This window comes from Geotrypetes seraphini, chromosome 6, assembly GCF_902459505.1.
Source record: "Geotrypetes seraphini chromosome 6, aGeoSer1.1, whole genome shotgun sequence".
In the NCBI taxonomy this organism is placed as follows: Eukaryota; Metazoa; Chordata; class Amphibia; order Gymnophiona; family Dermophiidae; genus Geotrypetes; species Geotrypetes seraphini.
In genome coordinates, this window is record NC_047089.1 from 124707957 (window position 1) to 124732932 (window position 24976).

Genomic DNA, 24976 nt, shown 5'->3' on the forward strand with positions numbered 1-24976 from the left:
CTTCGTCAGGGATCCACACTATAAAAAATCATACCACAGTAATTAAAAACTCTTAAATATATTCCCATTACTATAGTACAAACCACAAATTCCTAACTCTAATATAATGTTCCTTACCATAGCCGCTATCATCCAACCCACACTATTGCTTCTTTGTAAGATGGCGTCATCGTCTTAGGGCTCATTATTTATAGTTAACCAGATGAGAACCCAACCCCCACATGGGTAAGCCTATCACTAGAGAGGCCCGCCTCCTGCCCCAAGGATGCGAGCTACTTCAGTGAACTATGTGTTAACATCATCCTACAGCTGAGATTTCACCAGCCCAATTGGAGGAATCAGAAAACTGAAGCCTATTCTATTGCAACGTTCAATCCAATCGGCTCCACTGTGTTTAGCCTATGGATCCAACACTGTTCCTTAACATTTAAAGCTTCCACCATGGACACCTTACCCATTTGTAGAGTGCAATCCAAATGGGTCCCCCAAGGGGTAATGTACCCTGTGATTATCACATTTCGGGACCTGGTATTAAAAGGGATGGTACAAGTGGAATGAGATTGCCATTTTCATAAAGTTCCTAAAAACCTATCTAGACAACAGTTCCAGGGCCTTCAAGAGTTGATATCAAATGACAGAATAATTATCCTCATGGCAGATAAGGGGGGAGCAATGGTCCTTTTGAATAAAACTGATTATGAAACTGAAGCTAGACGTCAGTTGCAAGACACTTCAGCATATAAATGGCTGGATCAGAATCCCACTGGTGATTTATCGAAGCATATAAATGATTGGGTATTAAAACATTATCAAGATAAAATGATTACAAGACAAGAGTATCATTTTTTTGATACAGAAGTTCCCCAAGAGACTGGTGATTTATTTTATACCCAAAATACATAAAGCTTTGGACACCCCCTCCGCCTGGACACCCCATAGTGAACACGCGACACTCTGTATTGGATCCTTTATCCCAATTTGTGGATTATTTTTTGTGCACAGAAGTAAATAAAGTTAAATCATATTTGAAGGACACGGCCCATTTCTTGAGAAAACTAAAAGGAGTACAGCATAATTTGGATGAACTTTGGATGGCCACTCTAGATGTGACATCTCTTTACACTCAAATCCCACAATCTCAGGCTTTGGACATTGTTGAGGGAGTGCTCCGTAATCGTAGCACCCCCCATCGGATTTTCACTGAATTCCTTTTACAACTAGCCCGGTGGGTTATTAATGACAGTTATTTTGAATATCATGGATAATTTTTTAATCAAATTCAGGGTGTTGCCATGGGAGCTACATTAGCTCCCTCCGTAGCTGCACTATACATGGCAAAATTTGAAGATTCATTTGTCTACACTGCTCCTCAATTTGATAAAATACCTCTGTGGACTAGGTTTTTAGATGATATTTTATTTTTATGGAAAGGGTCTTAGGAAGAGCTAAAAGAATTCATGGAATATTTAAACTCAGTGGATGTCCAGATTAAATTAACTCTTTCATATCACCAACAGCAGATTGAATTTTTAGACTTGATAGTGATAAAAACTCTGGACGGTTTTTCCACCACAGTGTATAGGAAACCCATGTCCCGCAATACCTTTTTGCACTTTTCTAGCCACCACCCCTTTAAATTAAAGTTCAGATTACCCATTAGCCAATACTTGAGGATTAGGAGAAACTGTTCTGAATTGGCAGAATTTAAACATCAAGCCCAGATATTAGAGGACAGATTTTCAGCGAGAGGGTACCCAAAACGAGCTACCAAACAAGTGCATTTGAGAGCCCGGTATGCTCAAAGAGATCTATTAATTAGAGAAAAAGAAGTTAATGAGGCTGAAGAAGATAGATTGATATGTGTGCTCCCATTTTCGGAGGCTACTAAAAATCTTTTACAATTAATGAGAAACCATTGACACATATTAGAATTGCATATTGTACTCCGGGAGTTTCCTATGATTGCTTTTAATAAAGGTAGGACGATTGGTCAAAAGTTGAATTTCAAAAAATTTCATCATGCCAATAAAATTGAACAGGGTCAGCATGTAAGGTGTGGGGATTGTCAGTGGTGCGAGAAGACAATAGAGGAGGGATGGTGGGAAATTCCAGGGAAACATACAACTATTATATCAAGAAACAACACCGATTGTAATAGTAAATGGGTTATTTACGCGATTGTATGCCCCTGTGACCTGATATACATAGGCAGGACGAGTCGTCCTATAAAAATTCGACTCAATGAGCATAAATCTCGTATTAATGACGAGATTGTACAAGCTCCGATGGTACAGCATATGATGCGGTTAAAACATACAGTACCTGAATTGAAGTGGCGGGTGATCGATAGTTTACAAGAAGGGAGGGTGGGAAGAAATATGGAGGAAGCTTTAAATGTTAAGGAACAGCGCTGGATCCATAGGCTGAACACAGTGGAGCCGATTGGATTGAACGCTGAAATAGAGTGGGCTTCAGTTTTCTGATTCCTCCAGTGGGGCTGGTGAAATCTCAGCTGTAGGATGACATTAACCGTAGTTCACTGAAGTAGCTCGCGTCCTTGGGGCAGGAGGCAGGCCTCTCTAGTGATAGACTTACCCATGTGGGGGTTGGGTTCTCAGCTGGTTAACTATAAATAATGAGCCCTAAGACAACGATGCCATCTTATAAAGAAGCAATAGTGTGGGTTGGATGATAGCGGCTATGGTAAGGAACATTATATTGGAGTTAGGAGTTTGTGGTTTGTAATATAGTAATGGGAATATATTTAAGAGTTTTTAATTACTGTGGTATGATTTTTTTTTTTTAGTGTGGATCCCTGACAAAGCAAAAGCGAAACATGTCGGGTCTAACCGCTTAGTCACTGAAATGAGATAAGTACAAAATACTAAATGATAAAAAGTTAACTAAAATCTAAAAATAAAAAAATTGAGAAAATTGGGCCTAGACCAGTGAGGATTTAACACATGGTCCTCCCCGGAAAATTGTACCTGTAATGGAACGGAGGTGGGGTGTTTCTGAAGTCTTTGACACTACTTATACAAATTTTGGATAAGTTAAATATAATGGTGAAAGAAAATTGAGTTCAAAACACCTTGGAAATAGTTTGGAAGAATTTTTGCTTTGTGGCATGAGAGAAGTTGAAGAAGGAATTTGACTTTTTGGAATTTTTCCTTTCTTTGGCTTTTACATTTTGGATAGTAGTTAATTGCAACAGAGAAGGATAGTGATTAGATCTGATCAAATGGATGAAGTGCTCCTGATTAGTCAATGACTGACTGTTTACATATAAATATTATGTTGACTGGTTATTCCTGGCATTGACAATAATGTTGGAGATACTTTGTCTCTTTTCCAGTGGTACCATTTTTGGTTGCTTCTTCCTAAAGCAAATTCTCCAGGTAGATGCTAATTGATTTTTGGGACATCACCCCAGTTCAGTTCAGTGCCTATTGGTCTTCTTGTTATCCCATAATACTTGGAGAACCAATGATAGTGGATGCAAATGTTTGTTTCAGATTGTGTACTTATCTAATCCTGTGCTTGTTGATTCCATCCCCTTGAGCAGGTGGTGAATTTTTTGTTCCTTGTAGTGAGAAGTTGTTGTTCAAAGCCATCTGTCATTGCAGCTTTGGCAAACGTAGCCATGTATTCCAAGTTGCATATCTTTCCAAATCCCACAAGCATCTTTTTGGTGCCAGTGCTGATGCAGGAACTGTTATGCTCTTTTTGACTAACAGTGGTTCTGCCTTTGAGATGGCCCTATTTTACATGATTAAATTGTTGGATTTATTCTCTATTCTTCCTGGTATTTATATCTCCAGTTACAAAGTTGCTCTATTTTGAGTGGCCTTCTCTTTTGCCTTTTCTGGAGCATTTCATATTAGCAGGCTGGTCGTTTTTTTAAAAGAGGCCTTGGAGGAGATGGGTTGATTAGTTGATTATATTTATTTATTGGAGAAGAAAGTGATGCTGCATATTCACAGGTCCAAGACTGATCAATTTAGTAGGGGAATGTGGGTCATATTGCATAGACTACCATGCCTTCTTATTGGTCCAGTATGGATAGCTAGTTTGTCTGAGGAATACAGAGTTACCGGGGATGTTTTATTCATTCATGTGAAAACCTTTCCATTGATGTGATATTAATTTGCTGCAGTCTTCAAGAGATATTTGCCTGCAGCAAGTTATGATGCACAGTTGTTTAAGGCACATTTGTTTCATATCAGGAACATTCCATTTGCTAAAGCACAGGATTGCTGGTTGAGGTTATTCACATATAGGGAGGTGGCATTCTGCTAACTCTAAGGGTTTTTTACACACTAGTGCTGTTTTGTTAGAGTTTGCACTTTTGAGATTCTTTTATTTAATCTCTTACATTTTTCTGAATTGCATAGTATGTGGATCAATGGCCATTTGAATATTTATTTAGGCAGAGGAGCATGCTGAGAAGTCCTGCCTGAGGTTCCTTTGGCTATTGTCTCAACTAGATTTTATTTTCACTGGGCATTCATGGGATGCTCTGGCACTAGTTGTTATGTTCATTAAAGCAAATGAGTGGGTGATGTGCTCAATTCATTTGGATTGTAATGAGATGTGTTGTACTAAGGGAGTTCCTCATCAGAATGATGAAGAAGGATTTGCTGTTGAGTTGTCAGTTTCTGTATGGACATTTGATTTGGTCTCACATTTTTCTTCAGAGGTTCTGGTGAGATGTCTAGAGAGTGAAGGCAGTAGAACGTTTCCAGAGGTGTGTGAGTTCAGAAATTGCCAAGTTTATAATATTGCTTAGGGGATTAGAATTGACTCATGAGCTGAACAAAGCAGACTTACATATATCCCCTATCTTCCTATTAAAAAATTGCACTCAAATTACAAATTAAAAAAAATATTTTCCAACCCCCCACCCTGGACGTGCATTATCAAGGGGCAAAATCAGCAATCACTCTTTGTAAAATTTTGTCAATGGCTCCCAAATATCCAGAAACTTCTTATAATGTCCCTGTTGTATAGCCATAATACGCTTCATTTTAAAGATGTGACACAGAGACTCCCACCAAAACGTATAGTTTAATCGATCCCAGTTTTTCCAATTTCTTAAAATAAGCTACATGGTAACCCCTGTCATAATAAAGAGAAGTTTGTAATTGTGAGACGATATTTGACTGTTAGCTCTCATTAAAGTGCCAAATAGTACAGTGTCTTATGTTAGTGCCACTGGATTTTCCAGTACTTTGTTCACCTGATCCCAAATGGATCTCCAAAATTGAAGTATCAAGGGACAATAATATAATAGATGATCTAACGTCCCAAGTTCAAGATGGCATCCAACATTTCTTTAGTCCATCTGATAAGATCAGTCATTTCAGGACCCAGGGTCTGTCTCAGAATCTGGTCATAGAAAGAACAATCAGGGATCCATTGGTGGCAGTAACCAATCATATCAAGAAAAGTAAGCATGTCTTTCTTGGTAGCTGGGCGGGGCAGACCCAGAACAGCAGCAATGCGAGAAGTGCTAATTTTCCTCTGACCATGAGACAGGACAAAACCCAGGTATTCCACCTCAGATTTACATCATTGCAGTTTCTTTCGTGACACCTTGTGACCACACGCAGACAACCATTGTAAAAAGTCCAAACTATCAGCCTGACAGGTCTCCTGAGTTATAAAACATAGAAGGAGGTCATCCACATACTGGATGAGGACAGAACTATGAGGGGCGGTCCATGGCTGCAGAGTAGTCCGAAGGACAATGAAGAACACCACATAGCCCTGGGGCACTCTACACCAAGTATACTGCTGTTGCTGGAAGGTGAAGGCAAAAAGGGGCTGAGGAGCCTCATCAACAGGGACAGAAAAGAAAGCATTCTTCAGGTCAATGACAGAGAAAATAGTGGCTGCAGGTGGAATGGAGGAGAGGAGGGAAGGAACGTCAGGGACAATGGGTGCAATGAGAATCACCAAAGCATTGACAGCCCTAAGGTCTTGGACGAAATGGGGGGTGCCATCAGCTTTAACAACAGGATTGATGGGCGTATTGTAGGAGGAGATGGTGGTTTTAATAATACCAGAGGAAAGAAAGGAAGCAATCAGTGGAATCATGGCCCTCTCCTTTTCCTGGGAGAGCGGGTACTGCTTGATGAAAATGGGAGTGAGTGATTTCAGAGAAGCACGATAGGGGGTGCATGAAATAGATCCTACATCAGTGTCAGCAGAAGCCCAGACTGACAGGGCAGTGGGGAATAATAAGAAAAGAGTGCTAGAATAAAGTAGAGCCTGTATCTGGATAGGCTACAGACAGGGGTGTAGTACAGTAGGATTTAGTCAGAATCCCATTAATTCCCATAGAAGGTTCAACATTCATGTGCGGACCCCGATAGTGTAAGTAAATTCTAACAGGAGCTGGTATGGCAGTCAAAAGTACTTGTGCTCTGTCTAATTCACACTGCAAACCAGAGGAATGTTGCTTTAAGTCAGAAAGAGTAAACCAAATTCACATTCCTTGAGGTCGGTGATTACCGCGACCAGAGGAGCACAGAGAGAATTTACAACTTGCAAATCTTTATGGCAGACAGATCAGTGAGAAAAGCATTAGCCTTGCTCCGCACAAGAAAGAGAGCCTGTAAAACTGAATTTTTTTTTTTTTTCATGAGCCAGCACAGAACAAATCATTTCTGAAAACTGAGCAACAGAGATCATAAGGTGGGCAGTCAAAAGACACAGAAACACAGCACAAGAAGTGACAGAAGGTTCCTTCAAAGCAGAGGGTAGCAGCTGAAGGAGGGACTCAAAATATGAGTCAGGGTCAGACTATTTCACATTCGAGATGGAGCCAAGAGACAGACCTGTTTACAAGCTACGGCAGGAGGAAGGGAAGATCTTAGACTGAAAATCGCTATCGCGCTCTGCCAGCAATGCATTCCACATTACAGTATTTCCTGCCTCAGTGTTAAGCGTAAAGCCAGTGCAAAGTATACAGGGAAGACTGGTGACACAGAGAGATGTGAGCTGGAGGGAGAGTGTCACACACACGGGCAACATAAGCTTTACAAGTCTCATCTGTCTTAGGAGGGGGAGGATCCTTAGTGCCTTTTTGACCCAGAACAAAATACAACGTGGTAAGACACAAGTCTCGCTTACCTTACCTTATAAGCAAGACACAATAATATACAATACAATACAAACTTCTAAGCAATAGAAAGCAGAAAAACGCATGCACAAAGCTTTTTTTCCCCACAGACGACAGAGCATGGCAGGCGTGTCTATTAATAATTTTGTTCTTCCCAAAAGAACGTGTGGTTACTCAAAAGTACTGCAGGAGTTCCCCAAACTCCGTGGAGTTACTAAAACTCTGAGAGACTCACCAAAAGCCTCAAGAGACTTGCTAAAAGCCTCAATAATCAAATATGGGCTTGGAAGAGGGCAGAGACCTCAGTGAGCATTGAAATTCATACTCACTAGAGCCTTGGCACCAATCCAATCCCGGACGAGCCCCCAGCTGAAAAGGTTCTGGTCCCAGTACTGCCTCTGTTGTTTGTAAGTCAGATGCATCTGGGGACAGTCTCTTTAGGAAGAAAGGACGCTCAGGCTCAGGTTTGTCCCAAAGAAATTGTCCCTTTATTATGAGTTTTTCATCCATTTTTATAGCATTATACATGGGTCAGTTTTTTTCAGCATATGACTGTAGGAAAGACTATATTTGGTAACAGGATACATAAAAGCAACTAAAAAGAAGTAGCAAGCATAAGGGGGGCTTTAATGGGAAGTTTCATAACACTGTCCTTTTGTCTAAGGTTTGAGCAAATGTTTCATTCTTAGCAAAAGTTGCTTATCTAAATGAGAAGCAGACTCGCTCAGCTAGAACAGACCACAAAGAGAAAAATGACCTTGTGCTTGCTTAGCAAAGTGAAGTTTCTTAGCAAAGTGAAAACTTTCTGTTTCAGCACAAGCATGAATAGAAAAAAATGACTTACAGAGAAAAATTACTTACAAGGAATATATGTGAAGGAATATATATGTGCCCCTCCTGAATGGCGTGCTTCAACTGCAACCACCTATAACTTTGAATTTTAGCAATACCAAATTTTTGTTGTGGTTGTGAAAAATCAAGCAGCTTTCCTTCATAAATTGCATCATCTAGAGCAGGGGTGTCAAAGTCCCATTAGCGCTACCCTACACTTTAGCTGATGCTTGCTATTCCAAAACAGTTCCTTGCTTTAACAAATGGGAGGTATTGCATGCTACCCAACAGGCGATCCTTGAATTGGGTCGAACCTTACAACATCCTCTATTTACCAGTATTCACTCCTCAATTTGGGGTAACCCTAACATTACTGTAGGCTCACGTATGGTGCATTGGCCTTCATGGATAAATGTTTGTATATGGTATATACGGGACATTCTGCAGAACCATAAATTACTGTCTTTTACTCAGATGCAGTTGAAGTATAACCTACCCTCCCATCAGGCGTATAGATATCTTCAATTATGTCACAGTCTGCATGCGGCTTATGGCCCTGAGCTAGAGCGTCTGCAGCGGGGTTATCTTCTCTTGTCTACCTTGCTGAATTCATAGAGTACTAAACCTCATATGATGTCTAGGATCTATGATGTTATACAGGGTGCAGACCCGGACGATCTTCTCCCCGTCCAACGGCAGTGGGCCCAAGATCTTCAGTGTCCTGTTTCTGAGCAACAATGGACTCAGGTGTGGTGTCATTGCAACCAACCCCTGCATTCGGCATCATTCAGACAATCATTGTTTTTTGTTCTTCATAAATCGTTATGGACTCCTGTTAAACAATTCCGACATCCTCCAATAGATGCTGGCGATGTGAGACCCATCTTGGTACTTTTCAACATATGCTCTTTGACTGTCCTCTCGTTTCTGCTTTCTGGAATGAGGTGGGGGATATAGTAAGCCATGTCCTCTCCTCTCCGACGACCTTATCATACTGTCAGGTAATATTACGATCTGCCATACTGGACCCTCCACCCTCTCGATCACATTCTGTTCTATATGACATTCTCCTGGGTCTAGCCATAAAAACTGTGCTCCTCCATTGGAAACACACATCCCCAGTGCCTACGATTCAATGGTGGAATATGGTGCTTATGTGTTATAAATATGAATTACTTTTGGCAGAATGTAGAGGTTCACAAGGGGCTTTTCACTGTATCTGGTCTCCCTTGAAGCACTTTTGTGACTGTACAACTTGAATATATGCATACCTATGTACTACCCACCATCTTCTTGTAAGCTTTTATTTTTTTATCGGAACTATGTATGCTATTATTTGAACTGTTACTATCTGTATCACCCAGTGGATGCTATGCTCTGATGCTGCTTTTGTTTGCTCTTTGGCTTTTTGGTTTGTTGTTATGTTGTTTTCTGTTTTGTTTTATCAATAAAAAGATTTGACTTTAAAAAAAAATCTCTGCTCCTTCTAAGATCTTTTCAATTTTGTCGACGATGTCTTTTGCTCTTGCTCCTGGGAGGCAGGCCACTAGTCATCCTCTCTCCCTCCTGCTATGTGGCTATCTACTTGCCTTAGGATTGAGTCTCCCACTAGGATCGCAGACTTTCCCTTCTTCAGTTTTCGCTCCAGTCGCAGGTCTATGTCCTCGGTGTGCCTCACTGCTTCTTCTTCTAGACATCGGCAAGACCTTGCCTCCCCTTCCTGCGGGATTCCTCTGTGGGTTTCTTCTTCCTTGGAGTCAGCTTCCTCTTGTTCTCCATTCCATGTGGGTGTATCTTTGTCTTTCCTCTGATGATCGTGTTCTTCCACCCTCTTCCTGTAGGCCTCCTCAATAAGCTCCCTGACTTGTTCATCAATGTATCTCTCTCTCTTGAAGTCTTCAGCTGTCCTGATTGGGTCTTCTGCGATGTAAAGTCCTTCCAGTTCCTGTATCCTGTCCTTCAGTTGCCTAACTTCCTTCTTCAAGCTTTTCAGCTCCTGACACCGACCGCATACATATAACTGCCTCCCCGTGGGGAGGTAATCATACATATGACAGACTTGTCATATGGTTGATTCTTTTGGGCATGCTAAGGAGCAGAGAGGACTAGGTAGTGATCATTTATGGAATAGAGTAAGCAGGCTGGTGAGTATAAGGTAGTAATCTTCTCTTGAGAGCCTTAAAAGTTAAGAGCATAAGATTTTTAAAAAATTATATGTTTGTTCAGCTAAGAGCCAGTGATGCTTTAGAAGTAAAGGAATTAAGAACAATAGGCTTGAACAATATTCTTTTACAAGGTGCTATTAATTATTCACCCAAGGTGATGTTGTAGATCACCCTTTATACCTTGTAACTAAGGCGTATCAATCAGTCTATATGGCCCTCAGAGTTGCCACCCAGGGATCAATGTGATCATATCCCTTGGCTTTACACACCCTATCGTCATCGGGTCAATATCAAATGTAAAAATGATATAAACTTTTTTTCTTTTTTCTTTTTGCTTTTTACTTTTACTTATTTTACTCGTGTGTGTTAAACTCTCTTTGCTAATTTTAAAACAATAAATATGGCTAATGAGTTTAAGGTCGATACTTAGCTTCACCGGGATGGTTAGTAGCTGTTGGTAAGGGATACATATGCCAACATGTTTCACCCCTAAAAAGGGGGTTTCTTCAGGGCTACTATCCCTGCAAACAAGAAACCTTGTTTAGATATGCAAAACGCTAAGCATAACATATAGAAAGTATCATTCACACCATACATATATACTGTCATACCTTTTGTGTTAATTTTACACGGCTGGCCACCCGATCTAAGTTTCACTAAGATGGCTGCGGCGTGCTTGAAAATGACTTTAAATATCCCAAACCCCGGAAGTGGGGTGGGAAGGGGGAGGGACCAACCCAACCTCTACACACACCCACATATGGGGGAAGGGGGAGGTAAATAAATTATTCCTTTTCGCTCTCCTATCCTCCTATCATATTGGTATTGGGGAAGACATTTATACTCCCAGCGAAAAATCATAGAAGGGATGACCACTCTAATTCTAGGTTTAACCCTTGGGGGATAACCGATTTCAAACGGTATATCCACTGCTGTTCCAAATAGTTTAGCCTGGCCTCCACATTGCCCTGTGTCCCTTCTGTCTTAAGAGTGTCAATGACACGCCATCTGATGTGGTCTACTTGATGTTGCTTCAACTGCCAGTGTTGGACTAAAGGTGCTGATAAGTTGCCTGTCACTATTCTAGATTTGTGCTCATTGAGCCTTAAGTGAATCGCACGTTTGGTACGACCTACGTATACCAGAGGGCAAGGGCATACTATAACATATATAACCCAAGCTGATTTACATGTTGTATATGTTCTAGCCTGGATGACTCTACCGGTGCCTGGATCCTTCCAAACATGACCCCCTATGGTCTTGTCACACCATTGGCAGTGAGAACAAGGAGCATGAAGGCCAGATGGTTCATGAACTGGTCTGCGGCGTTTCAATAGTTGACCAATGGTAATGCCCTTCGTGTATGTAATAAGGGGAGAGTCAACCAAACCCCTGAGATTTTTTAGGATGTGCCAATGTTCCCTAATAGATCTCACCATGACATTAACAACTACCGAATATGGTAACACGCAGACCAGTTCGACCTCCTCCCGGACAGGACAAGATCCCCTGTCTGAATCTTGGAGAAGGAGGTCCCGATGGGCAAAACGAGCCCTTACATATGCTTGATGAATGCATTTCTCTGGATAGCCCCGGGAACGAAAACGTTGGCTAATGTCTTTAGCTATCCTCTGGAACTCATTTAGGTCTGAACACACTCTTCTAGCTCTTAGGAATTGGCTAATGGGGAGACTGGTTTTAAGTCTGTGGGGGTGGAAGCTACCAAAATGTAGCAGAGTGTTTCTAGCCACTGGTTTTCTATACAGGGTGGTCTCAAAAGCAGTACCCACTCTGTATATTGTGATGTCCAAAAAATCAATTTGAGACCAATTATATGTAGCAGTAAACTTTAGATTGGGGTCCACCGTATTGATCCATTGTATGAAATTAATCAATTCAGTCTCCGATCCAGTCCAGAGGAAAAAAATGTCGTCCAAGAACCTAAGCCACAGTTTTATATGAGCATTATAGAAACTAGATGGATAGATGTTAAGTTCTTCAAACCGACCCACATATAAAGTGGCCACCGATGGGGCAAAGGTAGCCCCCATCGCGACCCCGTGATGCTCATATAAAACTGTGGCTTAGGTTCTTGGACGACATTTTTTTCCTCTGGACTGGATCGGAGACTGAATTGATTAATTTCATACAATGGATCAATACGGTGGACCCCAATCTAAAGTTTACTGCTACATATAATTGGGCATATATATATATACATATGGGCAGTGTGTCTGGGAGGGAATGCATGGATGGGAGAACATCGCAGGGGAGGAGACATAGGCATCCTGGGACTGTCTGCCAAGTCTCTTCCCTGAAGAAGCCCTTTCTGGAAACGTCAATCGCTCCTCCTAAACTTACTTGCTCCACTTCATCACTGACGCTGAAACCGTGGATTGAAGACAAAGTTTTATTTTATTTTTCTTTCCAGCTTATGATTTATCTTTAATCTTATCTATTGTTTTGCCTTTTGTCTTTGTTTTGTTCTATTTCTATCATTTAAATTTCTCCAGAATTCTACTGTTCAACGGCTCCCCCTTCTGCTTCTATTCCTTTCTCTCCTCTCTTCTACCTTCCAAAGTATTTAGATCAATGCTGTCTTGTTAAAATGTTTATTTTATTTTTATTTTTCCTCTAACTCTACTTTTCACTTCTCTATTACCCTCCAGGTACTTTAGTTAGATTGTGAGCCTTCGGGACAGTAAGGGAATTTTTCAAGTACCTTTCTTATTTCTAATCTTAATGTATATTTTCTGTAAACCGCTTAGAACCTAACGGATGTAGCGGTATATAAGAAATAAATTACATTACATTACATTACATTACGAGTAAAATAAGTAAAAGTAAAAAGCAAAAAGAAAAAAAGTTTATATCATTTTCACATTTGATATTGACCCGATGACGATAGGGTGTGTAAAGCCAAGGGATATGATCACATTGATCCCTGGGTGGCATCTCTGAGGGCCATATAGACTGATTGATACGCCTTAGTTACAAGGTATAAAGGGTGATCTACAACATCACCTTGGGTGAATAATTAGAAGTAAAGGAAGACACGATCATATTTTCAGTCATGATTAAGAAAGAGTCTGATGCTATATTCTGAAGAGATTGTAACTTTTAAAAATGTATATGAGAGCAACCCAGGTAGGCAATATTACAATAGTCTAATCTGGTGATCAGTAGTGACAAAATGAAGGAATGGAAGGTATCACAATCGAAATATCATCTGATCAAGTATAATTGGTGGGGAATATGAAAACCAGTCCTCTACAAAACAGATTTGTGAAGAAAATGTGAGCTGGAAATCGTATGTCTATTGTCACAAACACTCCTCAGAGCGAAGCTACCCTGTGACAAACCTTCTGTTTTGGTGTGTCCCCTATGACCAGAGGTATCTTCAGGTCTTTTGAAGGGCCCTAGGAAACTGCCTAGGCCTGAGAGCAAAGCAAGGTAAGTACTGGTTTCAAGTTACCGCAACTCAGACCAAGTTCTTCAAGAAAGAATTGCGTATTTATTCTGACCTTAGAAGTCAAAAAGGGTATAACAGGGCAAATATCTGTAGCATTTCACTCAAAACAAATTCAGTTGCAAAGGAAAAATAAAAGTACAAAAGCAAAAATCACATACAGATTGTCTTGCCTGAGTTCTTGCACTCTGATTCAGCAATGAATTTATAGTGGTATTCAAAACATAATCCAAACTTCCTCTCAGCAGTATTTATCCCAGAGGTAGGAAACATAGATTTTCAGCATTCATATAAAGTTTAAAATAACCTCTTATAACAGCCAAGGTTAGATACTCTGTTAGGTAGCAAGCCACAGCACAGCCTTGCAAAGAGCCCATTGTCTCTGCAGCTTCCTCTTGGAAGGCAGTGCAGCTGTGGGAGATTAGGTGATTATACTACCAGAAAACGACAGTCACAGTAAGGTTTTCAAACAGAGAAAAAAGAAAAACCTATTCATACCGTTCCCAGCTCTTTAGCCACAAACTTCCCTTTAGGAAAACAAGCTATCCACCTGCAGGTAAGCACACTTCTTGTACCCAAAATAATAGTTAACTCAAAGGTAGCAAAAAATACATAAAGCTTTTCTGGCTTAGAAAGGAAAAACACCATCTCCTTTCCAGCTACTCACTGACTCTCAGTTTGTGTCCATGAGTTCTGCCTAGCTATCTGGCATAGGGCCAGCGTCTTGCACTTCCATTCCTTCTACACCTTCAGGAATCTGGAAGTCAGAAGTGGAGAGGCTTTCTTCCACCTCCTGCATTGGCCAATCTGAAAATTCTGCCTCTGCTGCTTGATCCCAAGGCACTGGCACTGCCTTGGGCTGCTGGAGTGACTCACCCTCATCACTTGCTCCTCCCTCTGCTTCAGCCTGCTTTTAATCAGCCCACAGCCAATCCCCTTCAGCCTGTAGAGGGGGATGGGCTTTGGCGCTACTGCAGGCTTTTCTTGTTTGCACTGCCTGGGTTTCCTAGGCTCACCTAGTTTATCTTTGGCTGCCCTTGCTGACTTATGAACAGCCTGCTGTTGCCAGTCTGCCTGCCCCTGATCCAGATCACCACTGCTCTGGTTGTATGGGCAAGTGCAGTCAGCCTCAAATTGGTCACCAAAATTAACCTGGTCAGCTCTTCTGCACCGGATCCTATTAGGGCAAAACTAGTGCTGGTGCTAGGTTTGTCACACTATCCAACAGATAGTACTAATCTATATACTGTATAAGGTAATATAACTGAGCCAGCAACACAAAATTCACATTCCAAAGAGCCTTTTACATACTTTAAGCTTTCCTTCATTCTCTTTTACCTTAGTTTTAAAATGTTTCTATTTTCTTACATGGCTTTACATGATTTTAGATTCCCTACTTTTGTTCTTTTTGTGCACTGTTCAACGTACTAGGTCAGAGTACTTAAGTAAAAGTAAATTAAATGTACTGTATATTTTAATACTTACTACTTCTTTTAGGCTTCCTTTTATCAAGCTGTATTAGGGGTTTTTATCGCTGGCTGCTGCGGTAAAAGCACCGACACTCATAGAATTCTTATGAGCTTTTACCGCAGTGGCTGACGATAAAAAACCCTAACACGGCTTTTTAAAAGGAGGCCTTAATTTGCAGCTACCATATATACTTGAATGTAAGTCGATCCGAATATAAGTCGTGACCCCCATTTTCCCCCAAAAAGGAAGAAAAATGGTTGACTTGAATATAAGTTGGGCTGCTTAATATTCAAGTGTCCTGCCGTGCCAGATTCTGCACTCAGCCCCCTTCCCTCCCTGCCCTGCACTCAGTCCCATTCCCTACCAGGCTGTGAACCAAGCCCCCCTTCCCTGCCAGGCTCTGAACACTGTCCCACCTTCCTTCCCTGTACCCTCTTCCCCCTAAAAAGAGCCAACCTCATCAGTGATGTCACAATGACTTGATTGTCCCGTACTCCCCTCTGCCCTCTCACCCAGCCAGCAGATTAACCCTTCCCCTTAACTTAAACCACCTAGTGTTAGGCCAGGACAGGAGGTATCTCTCCAGTCTCCTGCCCTGGCCAACACTAGTAATTACCACCCTCCCTCCTTCCCTTCCTCACGTACCTATTCCCTGGTGGTCCAGCATGTATCCCGCGCTGAAATCCTCCTTTGTAAAGGTAGTAGCCAATGGCACACCCGGGCCAGCATGCAGGAGCGAGCTTTTCATGCTGCTGGCAGCCCTGCACTGCTCCTTGATAGGCTGCCGCAAGAACCGTGAATCCTGCGAGAACTTTTGGCAGCCTATCAAGGAACGGTGCAGGGCCGGCTGGCAGCACGAAAAGCTCATTGCTGCGTGCCGGCCCGGGTGTGCCACTGCCTACTACATTTACAATCTTTGGGAGGATTTCAGTGCGGGATACACGCTGGACCACAAGGGAATAGGTACGCGAGGGAGGGTGGCAATTATTAGTGTCGGCAGGGGCAGGAGACTAGAGGGATCCCTCCTGTCCCGGCCTAAGGCAGGCTTGCAGGAAGTCCGAGAGGGTTTCAGGTGGTCACTGGGGGATGACCCGAATATAAACCGGGACCCCCATTTTTGTTACAATTTCTTGGCCCAAAAATCCTGGTTTATATTCGAGTATATACGGTATTAGGGCTACTTTACAGTTGCTCTCTAAGTGAATTCAAGCTGAGTATTTATTAATTTGTCTTAGTAGACTGCATATTTTATTTTCACAGAAATGTGACCTGGAACAATTTAGCTATTCCAGATACTCACTGTTCACCAGATGGAGAAGGATATCAATGTCCGCGAGGCTTTAAGTGCATGGATCTTAAAGATCTGGGACTTACAAGGCAAGAACTGGGCTACAGTGGCTTTAATGAGATAGGTCTGTCTTTCTGTTAAAATATATTTTCAGTGTTCATTTAAAAATGTTTACAATGTATAGACTAATGATAGTTTGACAAACAATTCTATTTGAAATTAGCATACTGGAAAACATGTCTCCCAGAGATAACTTGTATTTTCTGCATAAAACATTTGGTTTGAAGCCAGTGGACTGTTTTTCAAGTACTCTGGGCTTTTGAATATTGAAATAATTTTATAATATACATTTGCAAGTGTTAACCATAGAGAATTAGAAACTATGTGCCTGATATTCAGACCATAGGAGACAGCCTGGCTATCTCCCACAGTCAATAGTTAACCCAGAAATTCAATGCAGGGCCATATCCAGCAACTGGCATTGAATTTCCAGGTTTTTTTTAACTCTAAAAATAAGGCTGGTTAAGCTAATATTCAGCGGCCATCTTGTGCTCAATATTAGTGCTTAGCCGGTTAAGTACTATTTTGCAGGAGCCATTCCTGGCCAGTTAAATAGCAGGTGGTATATAACTGAATGACATTGTTATTACTGATTGGAGCATTGAATTGTCAATCAAAAATTCCAAGATTCTAATCTGAACTGTGTATGTTATTGGACAAAATTTTTTTCACACACTTTGGCCCATTCTATAAATGGCGCCTGAAGTTAGGTACCTAGATCAGCATTCCTAGCCGATCTATCCCCCTCTTCTAAACCGCGCTAGCGGTTTTAGCGCAGGGAACTGCACTGAATGGCCCGCGCTGCTCCCAATGCTCATAGAGTTTTTATGAGCGTCGGGAGCAGCGCGGGTCATTCAGTGCGGCTCCTGGCGCTAAAACAGCTAGTGCGGCGTAGTAGAAGAGGTCCTATGTGTTTAACTTAATTATTCAGTTTGGTTTAATTGACACTGATAATTGAAAACACCATTATAAAGAATTAAAAACACTTTAAAAAATTAATTATCTGGTAGGCACCTAACTCAGTAGGTGCCTACTACTTTGAAGTAGGTGTCTACTCCGAGGCGCCTACCAGAAAGTAGGCATGGTTAGGGACAGATTCTGGGTGAATTTTGGGCATGATTTGACTTAGGTGTACTCATTTAGGCCATGGCATAAATGCCATGGCCATGGCATAAACGGAAGCACGCCTATGGTTTAAATGCCTACCAGTGCTTAAGACTGCTTAGGTGCTGCTTAGGTGCCGCTAGGTGCAATTCTGTGGCAGGTGATTGACAATTGTGCTCCACAATGCCTTTGAGCCTGTGGATTAAAAATTTTTATTGGTTTTCAGAACAAAGTACAAACAGGTACACAGGCATGGCCCAAAACAGAAACAAGTCCCAAACAAGACCAGGACAAAAAACTAAAATACAGCAGCCTAAACCCCCACCCCTCTCCCCCTCCTGGAGCAGGAATGAGCTCCAGTATACTGTACAGAACAAGGAAACAAAAGGGTACAACAGCAAAATAAGGGATCACGTCCTTCCGGGTACACATCATATCCAAACAAAGCAAAAATTCACAAAGGCTGTGATTACAGCACAGCTAATATGATGAATAAATCAATACTGCAATGAACCTAACTATAATATTCCCCTCCCCCCATCCCTCCAAGCCCAACCCAATTTGATACCTTAGCAAAGAATTTGGAAAACTATTGACTCTGAAAGCCTCCTGAAATACTGTTCCCACACCCCAAGAAGCGGGAACTAAATGATCCCCAACCCCCCCCCCCCCCAAAAAAAAAGCCCCTACCCTCATCCCCCTCTCATACCCCTGTCCATCCTACCTGCCCGCCCAACCCCAAATTTAGGAAAGGGAATTTAGGACCTCACTGCGTGCCCTGGGCACAAGGGTCCCATATCTGAAGAAATAGTTGTTTATGTTTATAGCTGGCAGAGGCTACTCTCTGCTTCAAAAGCAAAAGTGTATGAAGTCTATTTCTCCAAGCCCAAAATGAGGCCGCCGCCACGGTGGTCCACATTGACAGGATTATATTTTTCCCCAAGATTCCAACCCTCCGCATAAACAGCCGCTGCCCTTGCAAGGGAAGCCAAAAAACTTCATATTTATCAAGCAGAAGGCCTGCAGCTGACATGGGTAAGGTTCAATCAAAAAGGGACTCTCAAAACTGCTTAACCTTGGGGCACAACCAAAAGGCATGAATAAATGAATGGACATGATGAGTACATTTCTGATAATTGGGTGATGATATAAATCCTGAAAGATGAAGCTGGTTCTGTGTATAATAAGCCCGTGGAGCACCTGATATTAACACTTTCGCGAGTTTGCATTTACCGAAATGCTCGGAATCTGTCTAATCAAAGCTTCCAAATCCAGCAAAGCGGGGGGAATACCCAAATCGGTACACCACCTCTCCTGTAAAACAGGAGCCTGTGGATTAAATCCTTACTACATTTAGGGGTCCTTTTACTAAGGTGCGCTAGCCATTTTAGCGTGCTCTAAATGCTGAAACCACTCTGCTGCCCGAGATCGGGGCTCAATAGCACTACTAGTGGTGAACAAAAAGAAAACTCTGATGTGTGGCCCGGGCTGGAGTCACCCTGCAGGATCGGATTGACAAGAGGAACTCAGCTCAATAAATCACCACACAGTTATATAATCAAAACATAAATTTACTTTAAAAAATAAAAGTCAGAATGGCATCAGCAAAATGAATAATGCTCTTGCAAAAGAATCCCCAAAGTAAAACAAAACACAAAAAGCAAAATAACTCAAACCAGTTCAGGATTCTTTCCTTGGAATAAAGGATCCTAATCCTCATGAGATCCTGCTCTCATTAGAGCTTATTTCCTCAGTTAGTGCTTAACCTGCTCCTCAGCAATAGAGCTCTCTGCTCTGGTATGTATCCGGTGCACAGTTTTCAAACAGAAGCCTCCAGCAGCCTTTTGAAGCACTGCTGGGAAATTAAGAGTGTCTTAGGTTTGCCTTATAAAACAGCTTTTCACACAGCTATCACAATTCCCTCCCTGGGTGTTAGCAAACCTCACCCAAGAGACACACTCACAGCTTCAAATATTCAAAATAAAAAAAAAATGCAGAGTTCCAAAAAGAGTCCCAAACAAACACAATCAAGCAGATCATTCTTGGCTCCTGGTAGTTAAACCAACCTCCATCGGTTCATGATAATCAGCAACTCCTTCAGCAAAACTCCCTTCCAATTCCATCGGGGTTTCTTCATCAAGTAGTTGCAGATTCAGTGCTTCTCCAGCCTCAGTAACCTCCATGGGTGTACAGCTCTTACCTCTGCCTGGACCAGGGGGATCATCATGGGAGAGGAACCTGATCCTTCTCCCTAGCCTGCCTAACTGCTTCTCCTAAACTGCTGCCTTTTCTAGAGCAGGGCCCTGCCCTGATCTAGCTGAGTCAGCAAGTGCTTGCACAGTTCTTGGGCTCCCCCGGTGGTGACCTGAATGTCTGCCACTTGGCAAGTTCTTGGGCCTACCGGCTCCCCCTAGTGGACAGCAGGATTTCACAGTCTTTAATTCTGGAGTACTAGTAGGCTCCAGGGAATCAATATAGAGTCCAGGACGGGCTTTGGGTGTACCTCCCCTGGGCTTTCTACCCCCCCTCTTGCCTGCTCTCACCAGGACCTCGGCAGACCTAGTGTCTGACTGGTCACAATGCTAATGCGCACCAACACATCCATCATATCCTATGGATGTGTTGGCGTGCATTAGCTTTTAGCGCATGCTAAAACAGCTACTGCACCTTAGTAAAAGGACTGCTAATTTATTTATTCAATTTTCTATACCACTCTCCCAGGGGAGCTCAGAACGATTCACATGAATTTATTCAGGAACTCAAGCATTTTTCCCTGCCTGTCCCGGTGGGCTCACAATCTATCTAATGTACCTGGGGCAAGTTTGACAAAGATGAAACAAAATTAACAAAGCTTGGTAAATATATAATATTGACTAATCCCAAACACAGGCTTTATGGATTCACCAAATGTGTCTAATACGAGGGTCATTTCATAAATAATGCACACTGTTTACATTTATAGCTGGCAGAGGCTACTCTCTGCCCCAAAAGCAAAAGTGTATGAAGTCCATTTCTCCAAGCCCAAAAGGAGGTCGCCGCCACGGTGGTCCACACTGACAGGATTATCTTTTTCCCCAAGACAAGGTTCCATATGAACGACTACTTCAGAAGATTGCGAGTCATGGAATCGAGGGTGAAATACTCAAATGGATCAAAAACTGGCTGGGGCAAATAAAACAGAGAGTAAATGGACAATACTTGGACTGGAAGAACAACACCATTGGGGTGCCGCAGGGCTCGGTGCTTGGACCTGTGCTCTTCAACATCTTTATAAATGATCTGGAAATTGGTACGACGATCGAGGTGATTAAATTTGCGGACGATACTAAACTATTCAGAGTAGTGAAGACGCAGGAGGATTGCGATGATCTGCAACGTGACATAAACATGCTTGAGAAATGGGCTGCGACATGGCAAATGAGGTTCAACGTGGATAAGTGTAAGGTGATGCATGTTGGTAACAAAAATCTCATGCACAAATACAGGATGTCTGGGGCTGTACTTGGAGAGACCTCCCAGGAAAGAGACTTGGGAGTTCGGATCGACATGTCAATGAAGCCGTCTATGCAATATGTGGCGGCGGCGAAAAGGGCGAACAGAATGCTAGGAATGATTAAAAAGGGGATCACAAACAGATCGGAGAGGGTTATCATGCCACTGTACCCTGCACTGGTCGCCGTACATGAAGAAGGACACGGTACTACTCGAAAGGATCCAGAGAAGAGCGACTAAAATGGTTAAGGAGCTGGAGGAGTTGCCGTACAGTGAGAGATTGAAGAAACTGGGCCTCTTCTCCCTTGAAAAGAGGAGACTGAGAGGGGACTTGATCAAAACGTTCAAAATATTGAAGGGAATAGATTTAGTAGATAAAGACAGACTGTTCACCCTTTCCAAGGTAGGGAGAACGAGAGGGCACTCTCTAAAGTTGAAAAGGGATAGATTCCGTACAAACAGAAGCAAATTCTTCTTCGCCCAGAGAGTGGCAGAAAACTGGAACACTCTTCCGGAATCTGTTATAGGGGAAAACACACTTCAGGGTTTCAAAACAAAGTTGGACAAGTTCTTGCAAAACTGGAATATACGCAGGTGAGGCTGGACTTATTTAGAGTACTGGTCTTTGACCTGAGGGCCACCGCGTGAGCAGACAACTGGTCAGGATGGACCATTGGTCTGACTCAGCAGCGGCAATTCTTATGTTCTTATATTCTTTTTTTTTTTTTTAATTTACATGTTTTATTTTTTTTTCAAGTATTTCTTTATAATCCTTCAATATAGTCTCCCTGCTTTGCAATGATCAAGTCCCAACGTCCGGGAAGCTTCATTATTCCATCCAAGACACCATTTTAGTTCATTTGCCGAATGGCTCGGGTACCAGCAGAAGAAAGCTCTTCCAGAGATGCAAAATGATGTCCACGCATAGGTTGTTTCAACTTTGGAAAAAGGTCAAAGTCTGGTGGTGTCATGTCTGGACTGTAGGGAGCATGAGGTAACACCTCCCAGCCGTATTTGTATAGTTTTTCAATGATATTCCCTATGTGCGGGCGAGCATTTTTGTGAAAAATGAATGGCCCAGCCAAGAGCAACTGAGGTCGGGCTTTGCACATTTTTCGGCGCATTTTTTTTTTTTGCAAAAAATCACGATAATATACTGCTGTGATACTTCTTCCACATGGAACTTTGTCTGTGATGATGATGCCTTGATTGAGTTCATCAAAATTTTTTTGGTCATGGGGAAGATGGAGCTCTCCACTCGTCATTGAAAAACTACGTGAATAAGGCTGGGAGACGTTATGTCATGCTCCCTACAGTCCAGACATGAGTCCACCAGCCTTTGACCTTTTTCCAAAGTTGAAACAACCTATGCATGGACATCGTTTTGCATCTCTGGAAGAGCTTTCTTCCACCGGCACCTGAGCCATTTGGCAACTGAACAAACCGGTGTCTTTGTTGGAATAATGAAGCTTCCCGGATATTGGGACTCGGTCATTGCAAAGCAGGGAGACTATATTGAAGGATTGTAAAGAAATACTTGAAAAAAAATTAAAACATATAAATTTTTAAAAATAGTGTGCATTATTTACGAAATGGCCCTCATATATTCAGTCCTAAACGCAAAGATTTCAATAAAATGTTTTTCTGTGTGTAAAGCGCTCAGATCTGCAAACCTTCAAGCTTTAATTGTGAATTAAACAGAGGTCGCTGACTAGGACCATCACCACACTTCTACAGCCCTGTACCGCACCCTTCTATTTATAAAATAAGATCTTAAGTAATAAATTTAAATTCCAACTTAACTACTGGACAGGGTGGTTCTTCCATTGTCTTCTTCCTTCTGCTTTTCAGTGACAAGTAAATATGTAATCCCTATCTTGGACTAAACCTTTGACTTGAGTTTCACATGTCATATGATCAGGAGGGTGTAAACTGCATATAACACAAAATAACCTTACAAACTAAATTCACACAAAACCACATATCTCCAAACACTCATACTCCCACTCTAATATTCAATCTTGTATAAATAAAATAAACAGCAGAATTCCATAACATCTTTACAAAATTATCATAAAAAATTCTACACACCTTATCGGTAGTAGGACTACTGCTTTGGATAACAACGAAGATAGTAAGCTAAATAACCTATATACCTCATTTAAATCCAAGCCTCGTCCTAATGAAGAGGCTTGACTCCAAATCCCTCCCATTCACTTCATTTATAGTTAAACCCCAAACCACTCCACTTCGGAGTTCAGGCCATTAGGCTGAAGGGTCTGCCACTCATAAATAAATTTCTACTCTCTAACTTGGAGAGCCTGGGAGATATCTTCTCCTAAAGAGAAACAAACCTGAACTAAAACTGTATACTGTACTTCAATTCAGACTTGTCATACCCATGTTCCAGCCAATGAGAAACTAATAGAGCTTTCACCCTGTTCTATGAATTTCTTAGACAGAATTTCTGCTTGACTATGAAATTCATTATCATTTGAAGATAGCCACTGCAATCTTTAAAATTGCCCTACCGAGCACTAAACAGGTGCAAGCTATGTTAGCATACACCAATTCACAATAATATACATTATTGTCAAAAACACAGTACAATGTAAATTTTGACCTTAGATATCATAAGCAGCAAGAATGAATAACACAACTTTCAAAAATGTTTGCAAGCTGTATTATTATGGAATGTTAAGATCACATTGAAAAGATCCTTAATTTTCCCCTGAATCAGTTGTTTTCATCCCAGTCTTCAGGCCACACTTAACCAATCAGATTTTCAAGATACTTATAATGAATATGCATGAAATAGTTTTGCATATAATGTAGGTAGTTCATACAAATTTATCTCATGCATATTTATTGAAGTTATCCTTAAAACCTGACTAGCATGGGGAGATGTCTTGTGGCAATAATAGAATGTTTCTCAAGGTGTCCTGAATGGAACTTAGATGTCCGGAGCTAGACTTGTTTTAAAAACATCAAAGTGTGAAAAAGGTATCCAAATTGACCAGATTACCATGGGAGGAATTAAGTAATGACCCCACACACACTCTCCCAGTGGTCACTGACCCCCTCCCACCTCACAAAGATCTGCCTGAAACAGTACACACCTGTCTCTAGAACAGGAGCACCTGGTATGAGAAAGCCTACTACAGCATCACACAGGTGTCTTAAGTAGTCTGGTGGGTGGGTTACTGAACCAGAGACAAGGACCCAAGCTCATAAGCCACTCTAACCACTACATGTATGGTGGAAAGTATGAGGCCACCAAAACCCTACTATACTACCATATAGGTGCCATTTACCAGCTCTACCCCCAACAGCCCTTGCGACACTGATCACACACACAAGCACACAAAATCCTAACCACCTGTCACCAACAACCTCCAAGAGACAAAAAAATAACAACCTCTCCACCCCGAAAGACCACCTATAACCACACTCCCACTCCCACCAACCGCACTCCCACCAACTCCTTCCTCCTATCTTTCACAATGAAACCTACAACACTAAAACAAATGCAAACTATCCTACTGATCATCCTTCTCCTAACCAACTGGAAGGCAGCAGCAAACAACATCGCCCCAATTCCAGTTATTTCAACTACTAACAGAATTCACCACCCAACTAGGAGAATCACAGTGGACAGGAACATAAATTGCCAGACCTATACACACCACACCATCACACCAACATGGGGAAGATGACCAACAAACCCCTCTAAGACCAAACCACACCCTCACCCAAGACCTCTCATCTACCCAAAAACAATAAACAGTGCACAAACAGAATACACCGCACTTACATGTGCCTACAAAAACATCAGAGCTCTAGTCCCAAAGACAGAACATATAAAAGACTGGATAGAAAATGAGATCTGTATTGCCTCTTCCTCATAGAAACCTGTTTCACATCAGGCTCAGATCCCTGGATAACGGAAGTCTGCCCTAAGGGATACAAAA

General features: G+C 41.8%; 1 protein-coding gene across 1 annotated transcript in view; it reads left to right on the plus strand.

Moving 5' to 3' along the window:
• The window catches only part of NALCN (sodium leak channel, non-selective), a 1129711-nt gene that overhangs the window by 261525 nt on the left and 843210 nt on the right, over positions 1-24976 (plus strand). Inside the window, exon 7 of the mRNA XM_033948885.1 lies at positions 16322-16473. Within this exon, the coding sequence (XP_033804776.1) occupies positions 16322-16473 (152 nt within the window). The remainder of the gene's footprint in view (positions 1-16321; positions 16474-24976) is intronic.